This window comes from Myotis nattereri (assembly GCF_964212035.1).
Source record: "Myotis nattereri genome assembly, chromosome: 19".
NCBI lineage: Eukaryota > Metazoa > Chordata > Mammalia > Chiroptera > Vespertilionidae > Myotis > Myotis nattereri.
This window is the reverse complement of record NC_138095.1, coordinates 13,911,813-13,932,971: the sequence shown is the minus strand read 5'-3', so window position 1 is coordinate 13,932,971 and position 21,159 is coordinate 13,911,813. Positions and strand designations below refer to the sequence as shown.

At 56.6% G+C, this 21,159-nt stretch overlaps 1 protein-coding gene across 2 annotated transcripts in view; it reads left to right on the top strand.

The window, feature by feature from the left end:
• Nucleotides 1–21,159, top strand: part of TXNRD2 (thioredoxin reductase 2) — a 44,974-nt gene that overhangs the window by 19,292 nt on the left and 4,523 nt on the right. For both annotated transcript variants that reach the window (XM_081113929.1, XM_081113930.1), the window contains exons 9-14: nt 2,897–2,916; nt 3,692–3,783; nt 6,033–6,207; nt 16,298–16,434; nt 19,452–19,547; nt 20,000–20,092. In XM_081113929.1, coding sequence (XP_080970055.1) covers nt 2,897–2,916; nt 3,692–3,783; nt 6,033–6,207; nt 16,298–16,434; nt 19,452–19,547; nt 20,000–20,092 — 613 coding nt within the window. The remainder of the gene's footprint in view (nt 1–2,896; nt 2,917–3,691; nt 3,784–6,032; nt 6,208–16,297; nt 16,435–19,451; nt 19,548–19,999; nt 20,093–21,159) is intronic.

The window sequence follows — 21,159 nt, the reverse complement described above, 5'->3', positions numbered from 1 at the left end:
GCAGTAGTTGTGGGGCCAGCGCCCGAGGTGGCATCCGTCATGGGGCCAGAATGTAGAGATCTGCGCCTGGTGGAAGTGGGCCCAGCAACAGGCCCTGATGGTGGGAGGGGGCTGGCCCACACGGGGGAGGAGGCCTTGGGTCCCCCACCCCCTGTGCTGCCTCCCTGGGGCCTGCTTGGCATTTCCTGCGCTGGCAGGACTGCCAAGGGGCCAGGTGCCTGCCGCGAGGCCCTCACTTTGTGTGGGTATTTCCCTTGGGGAGCAGAGCAGGGGCCTTCAAACTCGAGAGGCAGGTGGAGAGCTCTTTAAGCCAGGGCTTCCCGGGCCTGAATTAAGGCTTTTGTTTCTGTTTCCCCCCATTCAGATCTTGAACAAGAAAGCCTGCCCTGTGATTAGGCTAATCCCGCTGTAGCTACACCTTCGTGTAAAATGTTTGCACACCGAAAGGCACAGAGAGTAGGACTGCTCAGAGCACAGGGAAATGGAATCGGGGCCTCCAAGGACAGGTGGTGACTTCCGGCGTGGGCTGATGGCCCAGTCCTGGGCCTCCTAATGCAGAGATAGGCAAGTTTCCAGCCCTCAGAAGCTTACTCCTCCCTCCCCCAGGTGCAACAAGCTGGCCCCCGACTTCTTCTGTTGGCACTGCTGTCCTCCCCTGGCCAGCCAGGCCAGCGTTGGTCACTGTGACGCAGCACCCAGGCTCAGCCCCATCATCTTCAGGCCCCTATCCAGGCCGAGCATGTCCTCCGTGGCCAGTGGAAGCTGGTCTGCAGTTTCAAACTTACCAATAAAAACGAGATGGCCCCCTGCCTCCCCTGGCACTCTCCCCACTCATGACCTGGAGGCTCCACTTTTGCTCCATCTCGTTCTTACTTGAGTCCATTCGAAGGGGTTCCCTGGCCGAGTTCTCGGATCCTTCATTCTTCAAAGAATAAGCATTATTTGATAAATTGGGATGCCGGGTGGAGTGAGAACCAAGATGGTTGATAATCCTGCCTTGTGAAAGCAGGAAGAGGCCCAGAGCCACCCTCGGCACATGTGGGAGGCCTGCTTTTGTTTGTGGGATTTCAGCTGCACACATTTGGTCAAGGACAACCCCTTCGGAAAGGCCTGCCTGGCTCCTGCCTCCTCCCAAATATGCCCCCTGTTGGCGACTCAGAGCTGGTGGCCCTGGGGTTGGGGGCACTGTGACTTTGAGGTGGGAGTGGGAGGCCCAGTGCACTGAAGGGTGTCTGTGGGAGGAGCTGGGAGTCAGCGCCTGCCTGCCCTATCTCTCCATCCAACCCCTCATCTTTAGTGCAGGAGGGTAGGGAGGAATGTGGGGGCTGCAGAAACATAATGTGTTTGCCCAGATCAGGAGACCACGTGGCTGTGTTGTATACAATGTGGCATGAGGGCCTGGAGCTGTCCTGTAGGCCACAGGCTGTGGACAGTCCACTCCGCAGGACGGCCCACTTTTACAGAGACAGGAAGGCTCGGAGATGAGCAGGGCAGGCCATTTGGAGGACAGAGGGGTTGCCCTGGCGGTCAGCACACGCCACTGCTGCCACTGGAAGCGGGGCAAAGTGCACTCGCTGTGTTGTATGGTCAGCATTGATGCTCTGGCTCAGCTTTGTTCTTGTGTTTGGGGCAGGGTAGCTAAAATCTGTTTGTATCGTAATTTCATATCTTACAGAAAAGCTTATACCTTTCACCATATACATCAAGTCCAAAAAAAAAGTTAGGTCTTTTGTAATTTTGAAAACGTGCCTATGCATAGACATCTAGGTGACACCACACGGCTGCAGGAGTCCCCTCGGCTTCCCCGTGCACTGAGCTCGCTGCAGTCTCCCAGGCGTGACTCCGTGGCTCTCTCCAGCTCCGAGAGGAAGCCATGTGCCAGTTGCTTCTCTCAGGGCACCTGCAGGAGTGTTCCCCGGGATCCGCCACTTCTTGAAATGGAATTATATCATTAGTACCTGGCGGGATTAGAGCTGACATTAGGCTTAGCCATCCTTACATCACCTCCTCTTGTTCAAAGGCTGAAGCAGTGATCTGACAAGCCCACCCACACATCGCCTCCCAGGCTGGGAGTTTTCATTCTGCGTTAGGTTCCGTGCACGCGTGCATGTGTGAGCATGCGTGCAAGTGTGTATGTGTATGCATGCCAAGCGTGGAGCTGAACTGCGGGAGAGCGTTTATACTACTGTGGCAGGTACTTTAAACGAGTCTGCTGGGTCCCTGTGTCCTGTGTCTGCCTCTTCTCCCAGGCACCCTTCTCCTTGCTCAGAGACGCTGGCTTTCCAGGCCCTGGGCCGGCGTGTGCTGGGGCTGGACAGACAGGTGTCAGCCTCCCGGCCTGGCCTTCCCTGGTCAAGAGTTCTGCCCACAGACAATGCTTTCCAGGAGCCCCCACCCACTGTGTGGTGCCCTCCCCATTCTGCAAAGTGTCCTTGTTTCCACCCTGGCTGCAGGAGGTCCAGAGAGACCCCAAGGCAGGGCTAACCTGAGGAAGAAGGAAAACCCTTCTGCTTCCTCGAACTGGGCTTTCCCAACAGGTCCCTGGGGCCATGTGGTCCCACTTCCAGGGCCTTTCATGGGACATGTGCTGTTTTGTCACTGGCCACTCACATCCTTCACCACCAGGCAATTTTCTGATCCAATGACACTGTTTGTCATGTTGAATTTCCCACCTGCAGCCTCTGGGAAGTGGGTTTTGTACCTTGGGACAAGCTGTTTGAACACTCGGCCTCAGCTGACTCGCCCGCAGCCACACATCAGCTGACTGAGTGCCTTGCACGGAGGCTGAAGAGCCCTGTCCCCATGGCACAGCCCCTCCTTGGAGCAGCTGCCTGTGTGTGACGGTGGGCTGCGTGTGAGACTCACTTCTGCTCTTCTCTGTGTTCATTCCTAACAGGTTGGTGGTTGGAGCCAGCTGTATCCTTTGACGGCGTGCAGGAGACCAAGGGCCGCACCTGCGTCCCGAGGGGGGAAGCTCCGTGCCCAGAGCCCTCCCACCGTTCTCCCTCTGCCCGGGAGTACACTCCGCTGCCTGGAAGCAGGCACTTACAGGGCCACTCAGGGTGGATGACCTGTGCTCAGGGGACAATTTTAGGCTGACCTTTGAGTCTAGGGCTTCCGGAGGCTGTTCCTGAGCCACACACTGAGCGGCTGAGGCAGCTGGGCCAGCTGGGCGCAGCCGTGAGGCAGGTGATCCTCCCTGGAGAGCAGCCCCACTCTCTCAGGTCCGTTCCTTTAGAGGGAGCAGCAGACCAGGGGGGTCAGGAGAGGAGCCACAGGAGGCCCTGGGGTCAGGAAGGGGGTCATTCCGGGAGATGAAAGTGCTGGGGCTGCCAGCCGAGAACACAGGCCAGAAGCTGCTGCCTTGTGTCTTTCATGGACGGGGCGTTTCCTCTCCATCACCACTTGGACCCCACAGAGTGGGCCTCATCCTAAAGGCTGAGATGAAACTCCGGGGAGTCTGGACAGATGCCCCGTGGAGGCAGAAGCCACCCGGCCCGTAGGTGCTGGAGGGAGCCCCTCCCTTGTCCCCCACATTTGAGAGATGGGGGAGGGGTGCTCTGCGGCTGGCGTTGGGAGACTCCTTTGGGCCGGCTGGGAAGTGGGCTGTGGTGTCGGTCCCTGGGGATCTTGCCACGTGGCTCCCGATGTCATGATGGCTAGCGAGCACTCCTTAGCTTGTCTCTGGCAGATGTGGCCCTGGAGTGCGCCGGCTTCCTCACCGGCCTGGGACTGGACACCACCGTCATGATGCGCAGCATCCCTCTGCGGGGCTTTGACCAGGTACAGCCCAGGCCCAGCTCCCACCCTGTGGTCTGCTCCCACCAGCCTGTGGCCTCAGCCCAGGCAGGCGCAGGTGTGGGCTGGGAGCCTCTCAAGTGTGTGGCCCTTGAGTTGAATGAGGAGGTTGTTCATAAAACATAAAACACCTGCCAGGGCAGAAGCAGGGATGTCATGTAGAGCGCGTGGCAGCTCTGGGCGTGCCGGGCCAGCCTCGCAGACCTCGGCTGTTCCATCAGCAGGTGTATGTCAGCAGAGGTGCTAGCCCCGCCTCCTTGCTGGGGTCTGATGGGGGTGCCCCCTCAGCAAGGGAAGCACCAGGCAAGGAAGCAGGTGGCAGACTGGCGAGGCCCTGGGCGGCCACTTCGCAAGATAGCAGCTCCTGGCCACCTGCCATAGACTGAAAGACGGGACCCGCGAGCCCTGACGAGCACTCGGTTCCCCGGCCGTGGGCAGTCCACCCTGAGCACTCGGAGCATCAGTATGGCCTCTGAGGCCTCATCGCTCACATGCCTTGTACAGGGGCAGTGCCAGCTGAATGCACAGTGAGCCTGTGTGCCCACTCCTGACCGCTGTGTGGCAGGAGCCAGAGGGCCATCTCACCTGTGCAGGTTGTCCTCACGAGGGTCTGGGACGCAGACACCCATGCCGATGGCAGATGCACCCATGTGAACAGCGTGTTGAATGTTTTTAACTAAAAACTCTCCAAGGAAAGGTCACCTGTTAAAATCCAAGCGTGGGGTTGTTAGGATGGCAAACCCCCCGTGCCTCCCCAAAGAAGATAGACAGCCCCTCATCACACAGTCCCACTGGCCCTCGGTCCACCCTCCGCTCCTGGGCCTGTCCTGCCCGGTGGTGCAGAGACTTGCCTGCCATGGAGGGCCCTCCATGTGCGCAGAGGCCCCGAGTGCCTGCTGTGGGGACAGGCCTCTGAGCCCCGGGCCGTGGGGAGAATGTACCAGGCAGCAGACAGGAGCCACGAGGAGGCCACACGGAGGAGGCAGCAGAAATGAGGCAGGAGAGGCAGAGGGGACTGCGGGATCAGGGCTGCGGCAGGGCTGGCCTTGGCACTGAACGGAGACAGAAGCTGGAGACAGTGGGAAGGGGAGCAGTTCCCAGAGAGGGGCCAATGGAGGGAAGGAGGAGAGGCTGGATCAGGCCTCCCGAGGGCCTGGAGTGAGCGAAGCTGAGCAGGAGGCAGCACAGCAGGGGAGGCGGTCTGATGCCTGGGCACAGTCCCACTTGGAGGCAATGGGATCACCCAGGGAGGGCCGGGAGGGGAGGGAGCAGGCTCCAGGTGTGCCCCGGGGGAAGGACAATGGCAAGGCCAGGCGGCCAAGGCCGTGCTTCAGCAAGAAGAGTCCGTCAGAGCTCTTCATGCAGCCCCAATGGCAGGCCTGGGGACAGTGGACCTGCACTTAGCTCAAGGGGGCCGGCAATTCCCCTCAGACTGCGACAGGGATGTCCAGGCGACCAGGAGTCCCGAGGGCTCCAGGAAGGGCAGGCAGCCCCCTTGCCTGCTCCTGTGACGGGTGCGACAATCCCAGAGAGGCAGGCCTTCTCCTGGTGTCCGCGTCCCTAAGTGAGCTGGTGCATCTGAGCGGACAGCAGAGCATTTAAATTGACTTACTTTCTCCTGAAGAATGAAGCTGTGGCTGACTGCGCCTTGGTGACAAGTCCCACGGTGGCTCCGGAACTAGGATCCCCATCCGCAGCCTGGGAGCGCGGGCTGGGAGCAAGGAGCCCTCTCTATAGATGACTCGCCCCCCAGCAACACCCACTACCCCTGCGTTTCTTGGTGGGGAACTGAGGGGCCCACCTACTGTCCCAGCTCCCTGCTCCATGAGGGAGGGTGGGGAGCCCCCAGGAGAAAAGGGTGCTTCTCTGCCATTACTTTCAGTGGAGACAGTTCATTAGCATCTACAGAGCCCAGAGGTCAAGTGCATCCTAACTGAATGGCTCAGGGGTCTCTGGTTTAGAGCTGGGGGCTGGGGAAGGGGGTGCCCGATGGTCTCCTGGCTCTTCTTTCAGTTCCACAGAGAACAAGGGGGCCCGGAGGTGGGGGTGGTCTGCATGGGGCCACGTAGAAGAAGGGGGCCCTGAACCCTCTCTTTGGAAGAGACCCCTCTTACCCCCACCTCAGGGCCTTTGCAAGGAGGCAGGCGGCTAGGTCCTCCCTTCCTGCTCAGTCATCAGTAGTGACATTTTCACTGCCACCTGGTCCTCATAGCATTTTCCTTTGGGCTTTGCAGCAAATGTCAACCTTGGTCACGGACTACATGGCTTCTCACGGAACCAGGTTTCTGAAGGGCTGCATCCCCTTGAGAGTGAAGAGGCTCCCGGACAACCAGCTTCAGGTCACCTGGAAGGACGTCGCCTCTGGCAGGGAGGCCATGGACACCTTCAACACCGTCCTGTGGGCCATAGGTAAGGTGTGTGAGCCACGCGTGCGCGTGCAAGAGTGCACACACGTGGAGAGCGTGGCACCGCTTCCCCCTCCCACTGCCTCCAGGGGCTCCCTCACCCTCTGGCTCTTAGGTGGGTTGGCACTACAATGCACCTCTTGGGCCGTCGTAAAGACTTGCAGGATTGCTCCTGATAAACTTCCCAGTGGGTTGCTGGACGCTCTGTAGGTCATCACATGCTACGGGGGGGCCATTATACCGGCCTTTCCAGAAGTCACACTGCAGATTTCCAAAGACAGCATCCAGTGACAGGACAGAGACCTGAGGCCTTTTCCGGCCAGGCATGGGCTGTTCTCATCCTCCAGTGCTCTGAGAGGCCTCGGGGCAGCTGTTGGTAGGGCAAAGGCTGGGCAAGTGTGGCTGCTCAGAACTCGCCCATTGCCCACCTTGCCAGACACACTCCCTCCCAGGGGGGCCCTCCCTGCACTCCTAGGCCACCCCTGAGGAGGAGGGTTCAGAGTGTGGGTGTGGTGGGGGAAGATCCTTGCCCAGGGCCTGGACCTGGGCTGGACTCAGGAGGGGAATGGGCTTTGAGGAAAGGCCTGGAGCTGGGTAGGGAGAACAAGGGGCCCAGACACCATGCCCTCGGGAGCTGGTCTCTGCTGGGACGCTCTTGCTGTGGCATCTGGGGTTAGAGCTGTTTTCCTCATCACCCGCCAACTTGCATGTTAAATCGGGGTCTTGCTCACCCTTGATGTTTTCAGTGTGAGGTGTTTTCTCCGCCTGGTCAGTTGTCCTCTTCGGTGAACGTGGGCTGGAAATCCATGTGGCTAACAGGATTGTCATCGGGCTCATGCCCATGAAGCGCGTGGGTACCGAGCGCTCAGAGGGCGTCCGGCCGGTGCTGGCTAAGACCTGGTGGCTCGGTTCCTGTGCACCTTGAGGTGGGGCTCCTGGCAGGAGCAGGTTTGCATCACAGAGGGGATTTCTGAAAAGCCTGTTCTCCGACTTGCTCAGAGTGATCGGGAATCACAAGGGGAGCTGAACTCCAGAGGAGTCAGCTCTTCACTTTGGTGGTCAACATGAGCAGATCTGAGGAACAAGGAAAAGCATCGGAAATGCCCCAGAGCGAATTTAGTGCCTCTTCATCAAACTTCAGTAAATTACCAAAGGAAATATTCTTGATCCAATTGTAAAAGTAAACTTTAAGTAGGTTTATGCTGATGAACACTGAAAGATTGTTTAACTGTTCAGACCCAGAAATGTAAATTGACCTTTAATATCTTAAACTCCGCTCTAAACTCGGAGGCGCATGTTTCTCTCTCCCATTTGTACCCCAGCAGTAGCCCTGCGTCTTCTGACGTCTCTGTGCCCCCACCTCCCTGGCCTCCACCTTTGCACCGAGGCGCAAGCCTGTACCCAGCACTACCTGCTGAGGCCATGCTGATGGCAGCAGCTCAGAGGGCAAGGGTCTGTGCCCTCGGAAAGCTTTAGGGTCGCCCAGCTCCCAGACGGGGCCTGGTGGATGACAAGCTAGGCCCCCCAACATGCATGCCTGCCCTCCCCCATCAGGAGCTCATTTTATTTTTTGTGTTTTCAAAAAGAGCATCCCCAGACAGTCTGCCCGGCGTGATTGATGCTGGGGGTGTAAGCTTTTCACAGCCCTTGGCCTTTGACCTTGCTTCCCCAGGCGGCGCTGCGGAGGCGGCGGTTTCTGGCACGCCTTCTGGGGCTGCACGGGCATGTGCTGACTTTGCTGCTCGCTCCTGGGCCAGGTTTTGTAAACATCAGGAGCTACTTCCCAGTTGAACGACTGGGAATGTTTTCTGCCGGTTTACTCCTGTAAGCCTTTAACCAAAGCTCTATTTCTACTCGCAATAAAGGATGATCCGATCCAGGAGGTTAAAATAAAACGCCCTGGGGGCCACACAGCTGGTGCAACAGAGCTCTTGGACCGGACATCCCGCCCCAGCAGTGAGCTGGGCTTTGACATCAGTTAAAAACAGAAAAGGGAAGGATGCCCCTCATGCCCCATGGACACACGCAGAGGGCTGCCAGGAGCTCCAGTGGGGCTGAGTGCCGGCCTAGCCCGGATGCCCATGTGCCTGATGCCTGGGCCACAGCTGGCGAGGACAGTGCATGCAGGGATGGCGAAGTCAGCCCTGCAGTCTGGAAGCCAAGGAGGACTCTGAGCCTCTTCCTCCGCGCAGCCTTGATCTCCACGTGGTGGATTAAACACATTAGCAGTTAAAGCAGTTAATTGCTGTGCAGGGGGCCCTCTCATTGTTTGTCTCTGAATCACCCACCCACACCAGGTGTCTCAGATAATAGACTGGGAACTTGCAGCGAGGAGGATTTCCTGTCTGCAGATGTGCCGATTACAGTGCTGAGTGAAGACAGTCAGCCTGTGCTGCCGGCTCGAATTCGCCCTGCACAGTTAACCAGTTGTGGCCTGAATCCCCGCTGTCTGGGGGAGCAGGAGCAGGACGAGTTGTCAGGAGTGGACACTTCGAGCGTCAGTGCTTCTAGGTTGGTGGTCAGCTTTAGTTTAGCTTGGGTTTTGTTTCAAAGTGCGGACGCAAGGGGTTTGGACCGCAGCCTGGAAAGTCACAAGCCGAAACCCCTGCCCCTCAGCATCTCCAGCCTCTGGGGAAGATGCTGTCCTTCACTCGAGGGAAGGATGAAGGCTTTGGCGCATCCATCCCGGGCCCTGGGCATTCTGCTCACTGTTGGAAGAGCCAGATGGCCGTGTTCTCAGCGCCCACAGTGCCGGGAGGGCTGTTCCAGACCTGCCTCGGGAGCCCCCAGGGTCTCCTGGGTGGGACCTGGGGAATCAGCCCTGAAGCCATTTCCTTTTCTCAGGCTCCGTCCCAGCAGAAGAGCTGTGGTTGTCCGCCTTAGGTCACTCTGAGCCGCTAAGGGGCCGTAAAAGGAGCCAGCAGGCCCTGGCGCTGAGGCACTGGGGGCCCAGCGCTCCCACTTCCATCACATTGAGGCGCCCACCACGAGCCACCCACACAGCATGTGTACTGGACCCCGGCCAGGGGCACAGGAGGTGCCAGGGAGCCATGATGGGGGCCCACCACGCCCAGGGAGGGGGCACATCTGTCCAGGGTGGACTTCGGCCTGGAGCTCTTCTCCCTCTGCCCCCGGGATCGTGTTCCCGGGCACATGGTAGCCGTCCGTGCTCACCTGTGCTCATCGGATGGCGCTGCCACACCACCCACACGGCTCCCAAAGTCCCTGAGGAATTTCCCCCACGGTGCCAGGCAGCAGGAGAGGGGGCAGGAGGCACAACAGAACTGAGCCCCAGGGCTGGGGATTCATGGGTGGGAGTGCTCCGAGTCAGTCCAGGGCTCCGGCTCCTCAAGGTCATAGATGTTGGGGAGGAGCTTGTAGGCTGACCAGGGATGCAACCTGGATTGGAGAGGCTCGGGTCCAAGGCCACCAGGCCTGTTCTCTGGGACCACATCTTGCTACGGCTACAGGAAAGCACACGTGTGGCTGTCTCCTTCCCAGAGGGGACTCTGCGGTGGCCTGGCTGTGACAGGTCACACACAGAAGACTGCTCTGTGGCAGATACCTCGATTCACCCAGTGCCCCCCCCCCCCCCCCCCCGCTTCCCTCTCTCAAGGTGGAGCCGCTGGCCTTAAGGAATGAACTACTCTTCTTCTGATATTCTAATGCCTTTTTAGGTCAGTGCACATGTCAAGTTTATAATTACTGACATCAAGAGAGACCCAAATCTGCTGTGTCTGTGCTTTGTTTTTGGAGGAAAAGAAGACATTTATGGAGCGCGTGCCTATCGGCACTTTCATAGGCCCAGGGGAGTGGCCACAGGCTTCCCTACCACACCGTGTGGCCGGCAGCCACCACCGCTCCTGAAGCAGCGCCATCGGCTGTGACCTTCATTTCCCTCTGCCCCAGCTTGCAGTGGCAGAAGCCAGGAGAGGGGCAGCGGGAAAACAGTGCCCTGTGCTCCCAGACTGGCCTCATGCCCTCTGCTTGGGATGAGCCACCAGCCAGGATGGAGAGCTGTGCCAGGTCTGCAAGCCAGCTCCTTGTGTCCAGGGTCACCGTGCCCCCCACAGCCACCAGAGCCAGCCAGCGACGGTGCACACAGGGATCAGATGGGGTCTCTTAACCAAGTCAAATCCAGGATTTATGGTTAGAACTTAGCAGAAACCAATTAGGAAAAAAGGAAAGAAAAAAAACACACCTTAGTGAAAGTTCTCCTAGAGATAAATGGGCACCACATTCATGTGCACAGTCTCAACTCTGCAAGTGCCACTCGGAGCAGCCAACAGCGGGAGAATTACATCTCTAACTGTTACAACTATAATTGCCGCCTGCCAGGGAGCACGTTCCTTCCGGGGGTCCCTTGGACCCGGCTGTAGCTGGGACCGAGCTGGAGATTGCACTGAGTCCATGGCTGACTGCAGGGCCAGCGTGGCTTTTTTATGCGATGCCCGTGCTGGCATACAGGCTTAGTCAGGAAAGACCCACACATGGTCTTCCAGTTGGACTCTGGCCAACAGACATGTGCGCCCCAAGGGGCAAGCTCGCCCCGCTTGTCCAAGGAGCCTTCCAGGTAAGAGGCTCCCTCATGATGGCCTAGGAGCCCCTGGTGGATGCTGGTGGTCCCAGCAAGCAGCCCACCTCAGGTCACACTGAGGCCCAGGGCCTCACTCATTCATTCAACAAACATGGAGCCCTGCCTGGGATGCCGAGGCCAGCAGGATAGCAGCTCTCTTCCCTGGCGGGCTTGCAGCTGTGGATGCGCCTGGGACTCACTGAGAAGGGCCATTTGAGAAAATAAAGGAAGCCCTTTGCTGTTTTTATCATTTCCCCTTAAGTCTGAAGGAGGACAAAACATATATAATGCATTTTTGAAAACTAAAGCTCCGAAAATCCAACTAGAGATTCCGAAGGTGTGAGTTCCCATTTGTGCCTGGTTCGAGGTGCTGCACAGGCCTGACCAGGGGGCAGTGGCCAGCTCTGGGGGTCCACGTGCACCTCAGGAGGGTCGCTTGTGAGGGCCGTCAATGAGCCTATGTGTGAAGCTGCTTCTGGGCCCTCGCCCACGCTGCCTGTCCAGCCGCCTAGACTCCGAGCTCCCGGCACTGAGCCTCCAGCTGCTTCCTGCAAATCCTTGCTGCATCTCTCTGATCACAGCCCTCACTCGCCCTGTCATACCCCTGCTGGCACTTAAATCTTACCTCGTTACACGGATTGCCCTTCACTCGTCAGAACATGTGCTCCAGGCAGGCGTGAAATCGGGGGGAATGCCCGTCTTCCCGTAATGGATGGAAGAGGCACGTGAAGCTGCCTGTCCCCGGTTATCTGCGCCCCAGTGCCCGGCAGAGCAAGTAGTAATTGACCAGCGGTTCTTGGGGTTCTCAGACTTGGCTTCTCCAGCGGCTGCGTGGTGTTGTGGCCAGTGAGCAGCAGCAGCTGTGGCATCAGAGGAGGGCTGGCCCAGTCCGGTTGTACCAAGAACATCTGGGCTGAATGCTGATTCTGCCACCACTTTGGGGCTCTGGGTGGTGGGTGCTGGGAAGGAGGGACTGTTTCACCTCAGAGACACCACGGGTCACATGGTCCTCCAGAGGGACTAGCCAATGGGCAAGGCTGGGCCTGGTGAGGGCAGAGCGGTGTGGGGCCCATTCAAATATTTATGCAGATGGTTGTGGCCTCTGAGGAGGAAGAGAGAACATCTGTTTGTACCTGGAATTTTAATGTTCTCATTGTTTGCTGTTACACGGCAGAGTATCATACGTGTATTCCCTAAGAAGCTCTTACAAGGCAAGAAAGTCATGAAAATGTCTGTAAGTGAATGAGAAAAGGCAGGAACTGACAATTTGCAAGAGGAAATAGAGTAAATGCGAGGCCAAAAAATAAGTTTGCTAGTAAAGACCAGCACTGAGAGCGCTGAGCCCTCAACCCCCCCTTTGGGAAGGAGCAGAGCCCGAGAAGGAGCCATGGCAGACGCCGCACCCCACCTGGCCCGTGGCCCTCTTCTGAGGACCTGCCCCAAGGATCTCAACTGACATGTGGACAGATCGCCATCTCCAGCCCCGTGGTGTCCAGGGAGCAGAGACTCGGGAGCCTCCAGGAGTCCCACCAGGGGAGCCATTCAGCGAAACTTGGACCCAAGCTGGTGCCAAGAGCCCAGGCTGAAGGGGGAGAGATTCTGTACGGGGCGGAGCAGGGGTATTGGGGGGGTGTATTGTGTGTGACATGCAGGGTGATGCAGCCTGGGGCACGGTGGGGGCTCCCCTCTTCCCCCAAATCCTTTGAGGAGTAGTATCTTTATATATTTTTTTAATCTTCACCAGAGGACATGCTTATTGATTTTAAAGAGAGGGGAAGGGAGAGAGAGAAACATTGATGTGAGAAAGAAACATCAATCAATTGCCTTCCCATACATAGCCGAACCAGGGATCAAACTTGCAACTTTTTGGTTTACGGGACAATGCTCCAACCAACTAACAGCCATACCGGCCAGAGTAGTACCTTTATTTTTGCATAAGATAAAAGGAAAATGGTCAAGGAGATGACTTGCCTGCATCTTGCTTTGTGCCATTTATGTACAGCCTGGGCCGCGGCTGGGCATTGTCCATGTGGTAGAGCTACCCTGCTTGTGTGGCCAGCCGCTGGGTTCCACCATGGCACCCATTCTCCCACCTCTGGGCCTCCGGGGATCCTAAAAATTCTGGCTTCAAAATGGACAATAGAGGCAACCTGATTCATGCATTTGTTATTCATAAATTTGTTACTAAGCAACAAATTTGCTACTTTTAAACTTATCTATATAGTAGTCCCCTGTTAGGCATGGTTTTACCTTCTGCTATTTTAGTTACCCACAGTTAACTGAAGTCCAAAAATATTAAGTGAAGATTCCAGAAATAAACAGTGCATACGTTTTAAATTGCATGCTGTTCTGAGTAGAGGGATGAAATCTTGCATGACTCACTCCATCCTGGGACGCAAATCATCCCTTTGTCCAGGGTCCACGCTGTATCTGCCTCCCCCCATTAGTCACTTAGTAGCCATCTCTGCTATCAGATCAACTGCCGAGGTATTACAGTGCTTGCATTCAAATAACCCTTATTTTACTTAGTAACGGCCCCAAAGCAGAAGAGTGGTAACACTGACGGTTAGAATATGCCAACGAGAAGCCATAAAGTGCTTCCTTTAAGTGAAAAGGCATGCATGTATAACAGCGACTTTCAACCGGTGTGCCGCAAGAATTTCTAAAACATGCAATACCTGACTAGCCAGGGGCTCTGACGTGTTTTCCCTTAGATTGTCAAACGAAAAAACGACAACAGTCAATATAACAATAGCCGTCCAGTGTGAGTGAATCAAAATTATACCTATTTTTTGGTCAGATTGGCAAAAAAGAGATTTTTTGGTGTGCCACAGAATTTTAGTCATTAGTTTATGTGCGCCATGAGATGAAAAAGGTTGAAAAGTGCTGATGTATAAGAAGAAAAAGTGTAAGTTTCAGTACAATCCACGGTTTCAAGCATCCACTGGGGGTGTTGGAATGTATCACGTCCGTGAATAGGGGGGATATTGTATTTTCTTCAGGACCTCAGATGTGGTTTGCTGGCATCTGCAAGGTGTGTAGTTACCATGGTTACCACGAGGTATGTGAGGAAATGCTCTTGGTCTCCTGTGACTGGCCAGACAACAGTGCAGGAGAGAGTTCGGGTACAGCGTGGTCAGCATCAGAGCAAGTGGGTCTGGGGCACCGGCTTACCCCAGCCCCCAGCAATCCGCAGGAAGCGGTGGGCATGGTGAGCTGCCGAGTGCTGTGTTCCGCAGAACTGGGGGCCTGGGGAAGAACCAGCGGGCTGAGCTAGGAGCTCTCTGCCTGCAGGGACCCTTGGCCCACCCAGCCAACCCCCTCCAGTTCTGCCCATGGGGCCCAGCTCCTTCCTCACTGAGGCACAGCATGTTCCAGTCCCTTCCCAAATGCACGAGGGCTCCTGGGTGCCCGCTGGTTCCAAAAGACCAATCTCCCTTACCCGGGAGTCAGGCCTGGCCCCCCCAGGCCATCTTGTCCAGGGCAGGACACTGGCTGCGGTGGCATGTCCCGCTCTGCATTCTCACGGGTCTCCGTTCATACCACTCTAGTGCCGTCAGAAGGCAGGGACCTCGGAGCCTCTTGTTGCCTATGTCTGGCCTGATTGGTGATGGGTGCCAGCCTGCCTGGCACCCGATTCCTGTGGCCAAGCGGAGTGAAGAGGCTGGAGCCGGCTCCCCGTGAACTTGAGAAGCGCGGCTTAGCCAAGTCTCTGTTTTGACTTCCCGCTTCAAGAGAGCAGCTGGAGACGAGGTTTCCCTTTCACACGGCTTGGTCCTCCAGATGTTCAGATTGGCACCACCCGCTACCCGACCTCTTGTGTGTCTGAGCCACTGCAAGTTGTGGGAACTATGCCTTAGAAATCATTAATTTTTGTCATTAGGGGATCACCCTGAGCCTCTGGGGGCCATGAGCTGCCCACTACCCTCCAAGGGTCGGGCAGGAAGAGCTGCCTTTGCCACTTGCTGCTCAGTGAGGCCACATCGACTAGATGAGGGAAAAAGGATCCGGGCTGACAGCTCCGCTGTGATGACGCCCAGGCTGTAGCATGTGGAGCCTGGCAGGGAGGCACTGCGCCAGCACCCCGGGACCACTGTCCCTGCCCCTCCTGGCTCTGCACCCAAGAGCAGGATTAACCAAGCTGACTGCACCAGGGGTGGGCGTGGTGTGCTTTGCCCCTTGGCGCAGGTCTTCTCTCAAAGCTGGGGCTGTCTGCTGGGCAGGTCATGACACACAGAAGTCGGGGAGCTGAGGTCTGCAGCATGGAGCCGCCGCAAGAACCGCCTTCTAGCCCCCTAGAGCGGCCGAGGGGCCTGTCCTGAGGCCCTGGGCAGCGTGTGGGTTTGTGCATTCTCGCTGCTTGCTCAGGGCTGGCTCCCCTCCCTGTGGCACCTGGGATGCAAGGCCACAGCTTACCCACTCAAACAGTCTGATGGCAGGATAGGAGCATAAAATCCCTATGAAGTGCTGTCCTTGCCCAGTCTGACCCGTCAGGAGGAGCATGGGGAGCCCAGGGGTCACAGAGAGTGGAAGGGGGTCAGTCCACCCCGGGAAGGGCCATATGGGGACTTAAGGCCGTCAGCTCACCTGAGGCCCACAGATGGGCTCCAAAGAGACCTGAGTGGAAAATGCACGTGCAGGACAGGAGCCCCAGCTTCTGTGAGGGGCCTGGGTGTACACAGTCCGTGTCTTCCCGGGGGACGTGATGTCTCTACCAGCTGCATGGCCCTGTCACATCGTGTCTGTGGCTGCTCTGCCATGTCCAGGGCACCCAGGCCTGGACTGGGCTGCGCCCCGATCCCGGCCCCTTCATGGCGGAGGGGCGATGCATATCGCCCTTGGGTCCTCACTGCTTCTAGACCTTTCTGTGGTGAGAACCAGGAACTTTATATTTAAAAAAAATAATGAATTTCAAATTTAACATTACGAGGTTTTAACTGTTCTCTGCAACACCCCAGAGCTGTTTGCAGATTTACTTATTGTTAGGACATAACCCTCTGCGGATATTCAGTTAAAATGTTGGTTCCTTCAGTTTTTGAACAAAGCATCTTTCTATTGCTGTTACCAGCTTCATACACACTCAGGCCCCTTGGTTTCGGGTTATTTATAAGTCATAGGGATTTTTTTCCCCATTTTAAATTTAAATTTATTTTTAAATATGTAATCATATATACGATTAAGAAAACAAAATTGTATCACAGGATGTGTTTAGAGAAATCCTATTCCTGTCTCTGTCCCTTCCCCCTGCTTCCTCCCTTTCTGAGGCCCACTGTTTCTGCTGGTCCTGCCTCATCCTTCCATTGATTCTTTGTGCAAATGGAAGAGGTGTGTGTGTGTGTGTGTGTGTGTGTGTGTGTGTGTGTGTTTGAAGCCTGTGGGGCCAGGAATCCCTGACAATGTTTGTGTTTGATGTTTTACCAATTCTGAAGTAGGTAAAGTGTTTCAAATAAACCAAGGGATCTTGGTCAGAACTGCTAAAGAAAACTGCAATAAATAAACTGCTCTTTCTTTCCTTCAGGGCGAGTTCCAGAAACCAGAAATCTGAATTTGGAGAAGGCTGGAGTGAACACCAATCCTGAGAGTCAGAAGATCCTGGTTGATGCCCAGGAAGCCACCTCCGTCCCCCATATCTATGCCATTGGAGACACAGCAGAGGTATGGCTAGTGCCCGATGCCTGACTCCCCTCCCCCCCGGCCCCCCACCCTGGCCACCTACCCTGGCCAGGCCTTGGGGAAACATATGGCTGACAGAGGCTCTGGGCCAAGTCCCAGGTGCCATTAGACTTGAGTTCTGGGAGGAACTGGGCATCAGCCTCTGCTCTCTCGAATGCTCTTCCTTGCCATGGAGGGCAGGTGGGGACGGCTTGGAGCACCGTTAGTAGATTCCTATTGCAAACTGCTGCGTCAGCTCTGAGGCAATGGCACCTGTTCACTGCAGTGGCCGCCTCAACCTCCCCGCACGTGGGCAGAGGTACAGGCACTGGAAATGCTGCCATGTTGGCCCCAGAGCACTGGGTCTGACCTCCTTGCCTCAGTTTACGCTCTAATCTCTGGGCAGGTCAGTACTCTCCCTGGACTGGTAGACGGGCAGGGCCTGAGGGCGCTGGAGCCTGACAGGGTGTGGACCCAGCCCCACTCAGGCCTGCCTGTTCCCTCCCCTGGAAAGGAGGGTGCACACCACCTTCGAGTCCCTGTTGGAAGCCCTGTCCCCTCACAGGCTCCTAGCAAGACCTACAGCTGGTCAGTTGTGGGGCCCCTGCTCCCCCAAAAGCCTCAGTTGCAGTCGGCCTGCCCCACACGTGTGCAGCACATCCTGAGGAAGTGGCTCAGGAGAGTTCCTGGTCAAAGGGAACTGAGAGGGACACCAGGCACCCGGACCCCAGCAGCCTCCTGGCCTTGAGACCTGCTGGCATCATTGACGTGTATGTCAGTTTCCCAGGGCTGCCATCACAAATCACCGCAAACTGGGTGGCTTAGAATAATAGAAGCTGACTTTCTCTAATGCTGGAGGCTGGAGGTCTGAAGTCGCCCCCTCCGAAGCCTCTGGGGGAAGGACCTTCCTAGCATCTGATGGCCCAGACGGCCCAGGCTCGGAGCTGCAGCTCTGCAATCTCTGTCTCACGTGACCGTCTCCTCAGGCGGCTGTGCTATTGTTCGTCTCTTGGCAGGACCCTCTCATTGTATTTAGGGCCCACCCTAATCCAGTATGAACTCATCTCCATCCTCACCTTAATCATATCTGCAAAGACCTTTATTTCCCAATAAGGCCACATTCTGAGGTTCCAAGCAGAGGTGAATTGGGGTGCGGGAGGGCTATTAAACCCACAATGATATGCTAATTTACATTCATTCCTCATGTACTGACTGAGTGCCCACTGTTCTGGTACCAAGCACTTTTCTGGGTTCTGGGGCCACTGCAGGAACAGATAAAATCCCAGGCCTCAAAGAGGCAACATTCTGGTAGTGGTCACAGGTGACAAATAAATGAGTAAACTATTTCTGATTCAGAAGATGCTTAGTTACTGGGTCAGGAGAGACCTAAGGGGGCGTGGGGTGAGGGAACCCTGGGCTGGAGAAGAGCTAGAAAAGGCACAGGGGAGCTGAATGAGGATGCTTGTGCCCAGGTACACCAGGGAACCCACTTTGGGAAATGCCTAGGGGTAGGGGGGCCAGTATCTAAGGTGAGTGGATTGCTAGGTGGGGCATCCTGGAGCTGAGAGGACACAGGTGGCAGTTGTCGCTGATGCTGTGGGACCATCCTTCCCGCAGCGTCACCTGCCAGCCTCTGCTGTGGTCATGATATTTGGGGGCCTTCGGGAGAGCCTGGGCACATGGAGACAGGCCAGGGCAGGTACATGCAAGGCCCGGCCTTCCCGTGGTTCCTGAAGGGCCAGTTTTCCCTTCTGGCATGGGTCTTCAGGGACAGCTCAGCAGGGCGTGTGGCTAGAGCTCTGGTGAGTTCCCCTCCAGGTCACCTTTGACCACCTAATCGTCCTGTTGTGTGAACGGAAGTGAGTGGCTGTACGTGTCCTCAAGTGTCCCGTGGACCCAGCCGGCAGAGCCAGCAGCCATTGCTCACTGTGATCTCTGAGGCCTGGAAGTGGCATTCGCTGCTGGTGTCCATCCTGTGAGCTGTGCCCTGAGCTAGCATCATGGTCTTGGGAGAGAGCCCAGTTCGAATAGGACGCGCTCTCTACGCACCCGGGGAGCTGAGTGAGTTGGCGTTCCATCCGCTGCAGGGCTTGTGCTAACACAGCAGAAACTGTAATATTTTAGACCAGCGGTCGCCAACCTTTCGGACCTCGTGGACCACCAGTGGTCCGCAGACCACCGATTAGCGACCGCTGTTTTAGACCATGTGGCCAGGAACATGCGGCACACACAAGGCATCGTTTATTCAGATATTAAATTCGCTTACTTGGAAAGGTCATTCTGAGCAGGCACAAGGGTTAACACCGCAATGGTCCGGGTTGGGGGGAGCCATTGTTTAGTGCGATATTGTGAGCGTGCGCCTGGAGGTTTCCGCAACTAGCCAGGCTCGGTGGAATGCACAGCCCGCTCTCCCAAGTTATCTCTGTGGATCTCCATTCATTTCTGGAATGTCAAACAACATCTGCATTTCCTGCTGCTGCAGAGGTGATTGGCAGCCTGTCCCAGGCCTACCCGTGCAGGAACGCTGGGGGCTGTGTCCCCCCGCTCCCCTCACCCCCCTGCAGGACACACACTAGGACAGAGGGGTCCCCAGCAGAGCGGTGTTTTCATTTTGGGTTTGTAATGGGCTGTGATGAGCTGTGTCCGGAGCACACAGAATGCTTCCAGGGCCCCGTTTAGCCAGAATCCCAGTTCACTGAATGAGTGGCAGCAGGATCCCTTTTGAGCTTTGTTGTGGGCTCAGCTCTGCAAGGTCACTGACATGAAGAAGGGGTGCAGGTAGAAGCCACAAGGGGGCCTGGCAGGCTCATTAGCAGCTCACCGCTCTGCCGGGGAAGGTGTGACCGCCCAGAGCAGCACAGAGGGAGTGAAGAGAGAACCACAGACCTGCGGAGGGCCTGCAGCAAACAGCGGTTGGGAGTTTCTGAAAGGAAGGCACCTCACTAGGAAGGCGGAGGGCGACGCACAGACTCCCTTACAAGACATGCCGAACTCACTGCGCACCTCTCCTTCCTCGTCAGGGGCGGCCCGAGCTGACACCCACAGCTATCCTGGCAGGGAGGCTCCTGGCCCAGAGGCTCTGCGGCCAGTCCTCAGACCTGATGGACTATGACAATGTGAGTGCTCACTGCTCTGCACAGGCTAACTTCAGCCTGGAGTGTGAGCGTATGTGTGCATGTCTACATGTGGGGTGCATGTATGTGCACGTCTGTGTATGTGCATGTGGGTGTGTGGTGTGAGTGCATACATGCCTATGTGTATATGTGTCTGTGCATTTTGTGCATGTCTGTGCATATGTGCATGCATATGGGTGTATATGTACACATCTGCATGCGCGCGTGTGTGCGTGTGTACATCAATGGGTGGGTGCGTGTCAGTGCTTGTGTGTGTGTGTGTGTGTGTGTGTGTGTGTGTGTGTGCATGCATATATGTGTGAAGTTTAGCTCTGGTAGGGCCCAGGAATAAGTGAGTGAGTCTTCCCACTGCTTGTGGCCTGCCGGCCAGCATGTCTGACGACTGGCCCGGTGGGAATCTTCAGTCTTGGGTCCCTGAGGGTGTGTCTTTCCAGGTCCCCACCACAGTGTTCACCCCGCTGGAGTATGGCTGTGTGGGGCTGTCCGAGGAGGCGGCTGTGGCACGCCACGGAAAGGAGCATGTGGAGGTAAGTCAGGGCCCCGAGCAGAAGGGGCTGCCACAACGTGACACCTGTCTGGCACCCGTGCCCTCTGACACCCCCTCCCTGAGAGGCCCAGCTGGTGGGCAGGAGTGCTGGCTTTCCTGCATCCCAGGACTGCATCTTTGCAGGGCAGGAGCAGGCGGGGCCCAGAGCCATGGCTGTGAGGCTGTGAGGTGGCTGGAAGGGACATGTGAATGGGAGTGTCAGAGGGTGGCCTTGGGCGCTTTGGGGTATGGCCACCTCACAGGGGCACATGTCTCCCTAGACCTGGAAAGTCTTCTCCTGCACTCTGACCTCTAACCCTCATCCCCTATTCTCCTGTCCCAGCCTGGCCTGCCCCCAGGTACCTCAACTTCCTGTGACTCCCCAACTCCCCTGTGGTTCCTGCAGTCTGTGACCCCTCCCCCCACCCAGCCCCATGCCAGCTTCTGCCTCGGCTCCTCTTCCAAGACCCTCCTAGTTCCCGCAGGCCCCTGACAGCCCAGACTCGGCCTCTCATCCCAGAGGCAGGGCTTTCAGCAGACAAGGCTGCTTCTGGGGTCTGCTCCGACAGGCCAGCTGTGCCTGGGGGTGTACAGCGCGTGCCCAGGCAGCCTGGCAGGATGTGGAGAGACTTTGGATGCTGGAAGCCTTCAGTGTGGCTTCCTCTTGCTGCAGCAGCCTGCAGGCGGACCGATTAGAAACCAGACCCCATGTGGTCACCACAGCAGGGCTTGGTGCCCTCTGGGAATAAGCCACTGGACTCCAGGGCCTGCCCCTTGCCCCAGTGCCCCAGTCCCCTCCATCAACAGGCCAGGCTTGACAGGCCGGCCTTCCCCTCAGCACTTTATTTGCTATTTTTGTTTGATTCATCGCAAGTACACTGGGACATATGTTCATGGCATTTTATAATGTTGTTTTATGTTTCACAATGTTGAATGGCCAAATACCCTTTGTTTGTTTTTTTTACAATTCTGTCTTAGTTAGAACAATATTCTCTGAAGCTCCATTAATTAATAATGGCTGTGCAACACATGTGAGGGCCCTGCTCATTTTTTACTCGGCCGCAGCCC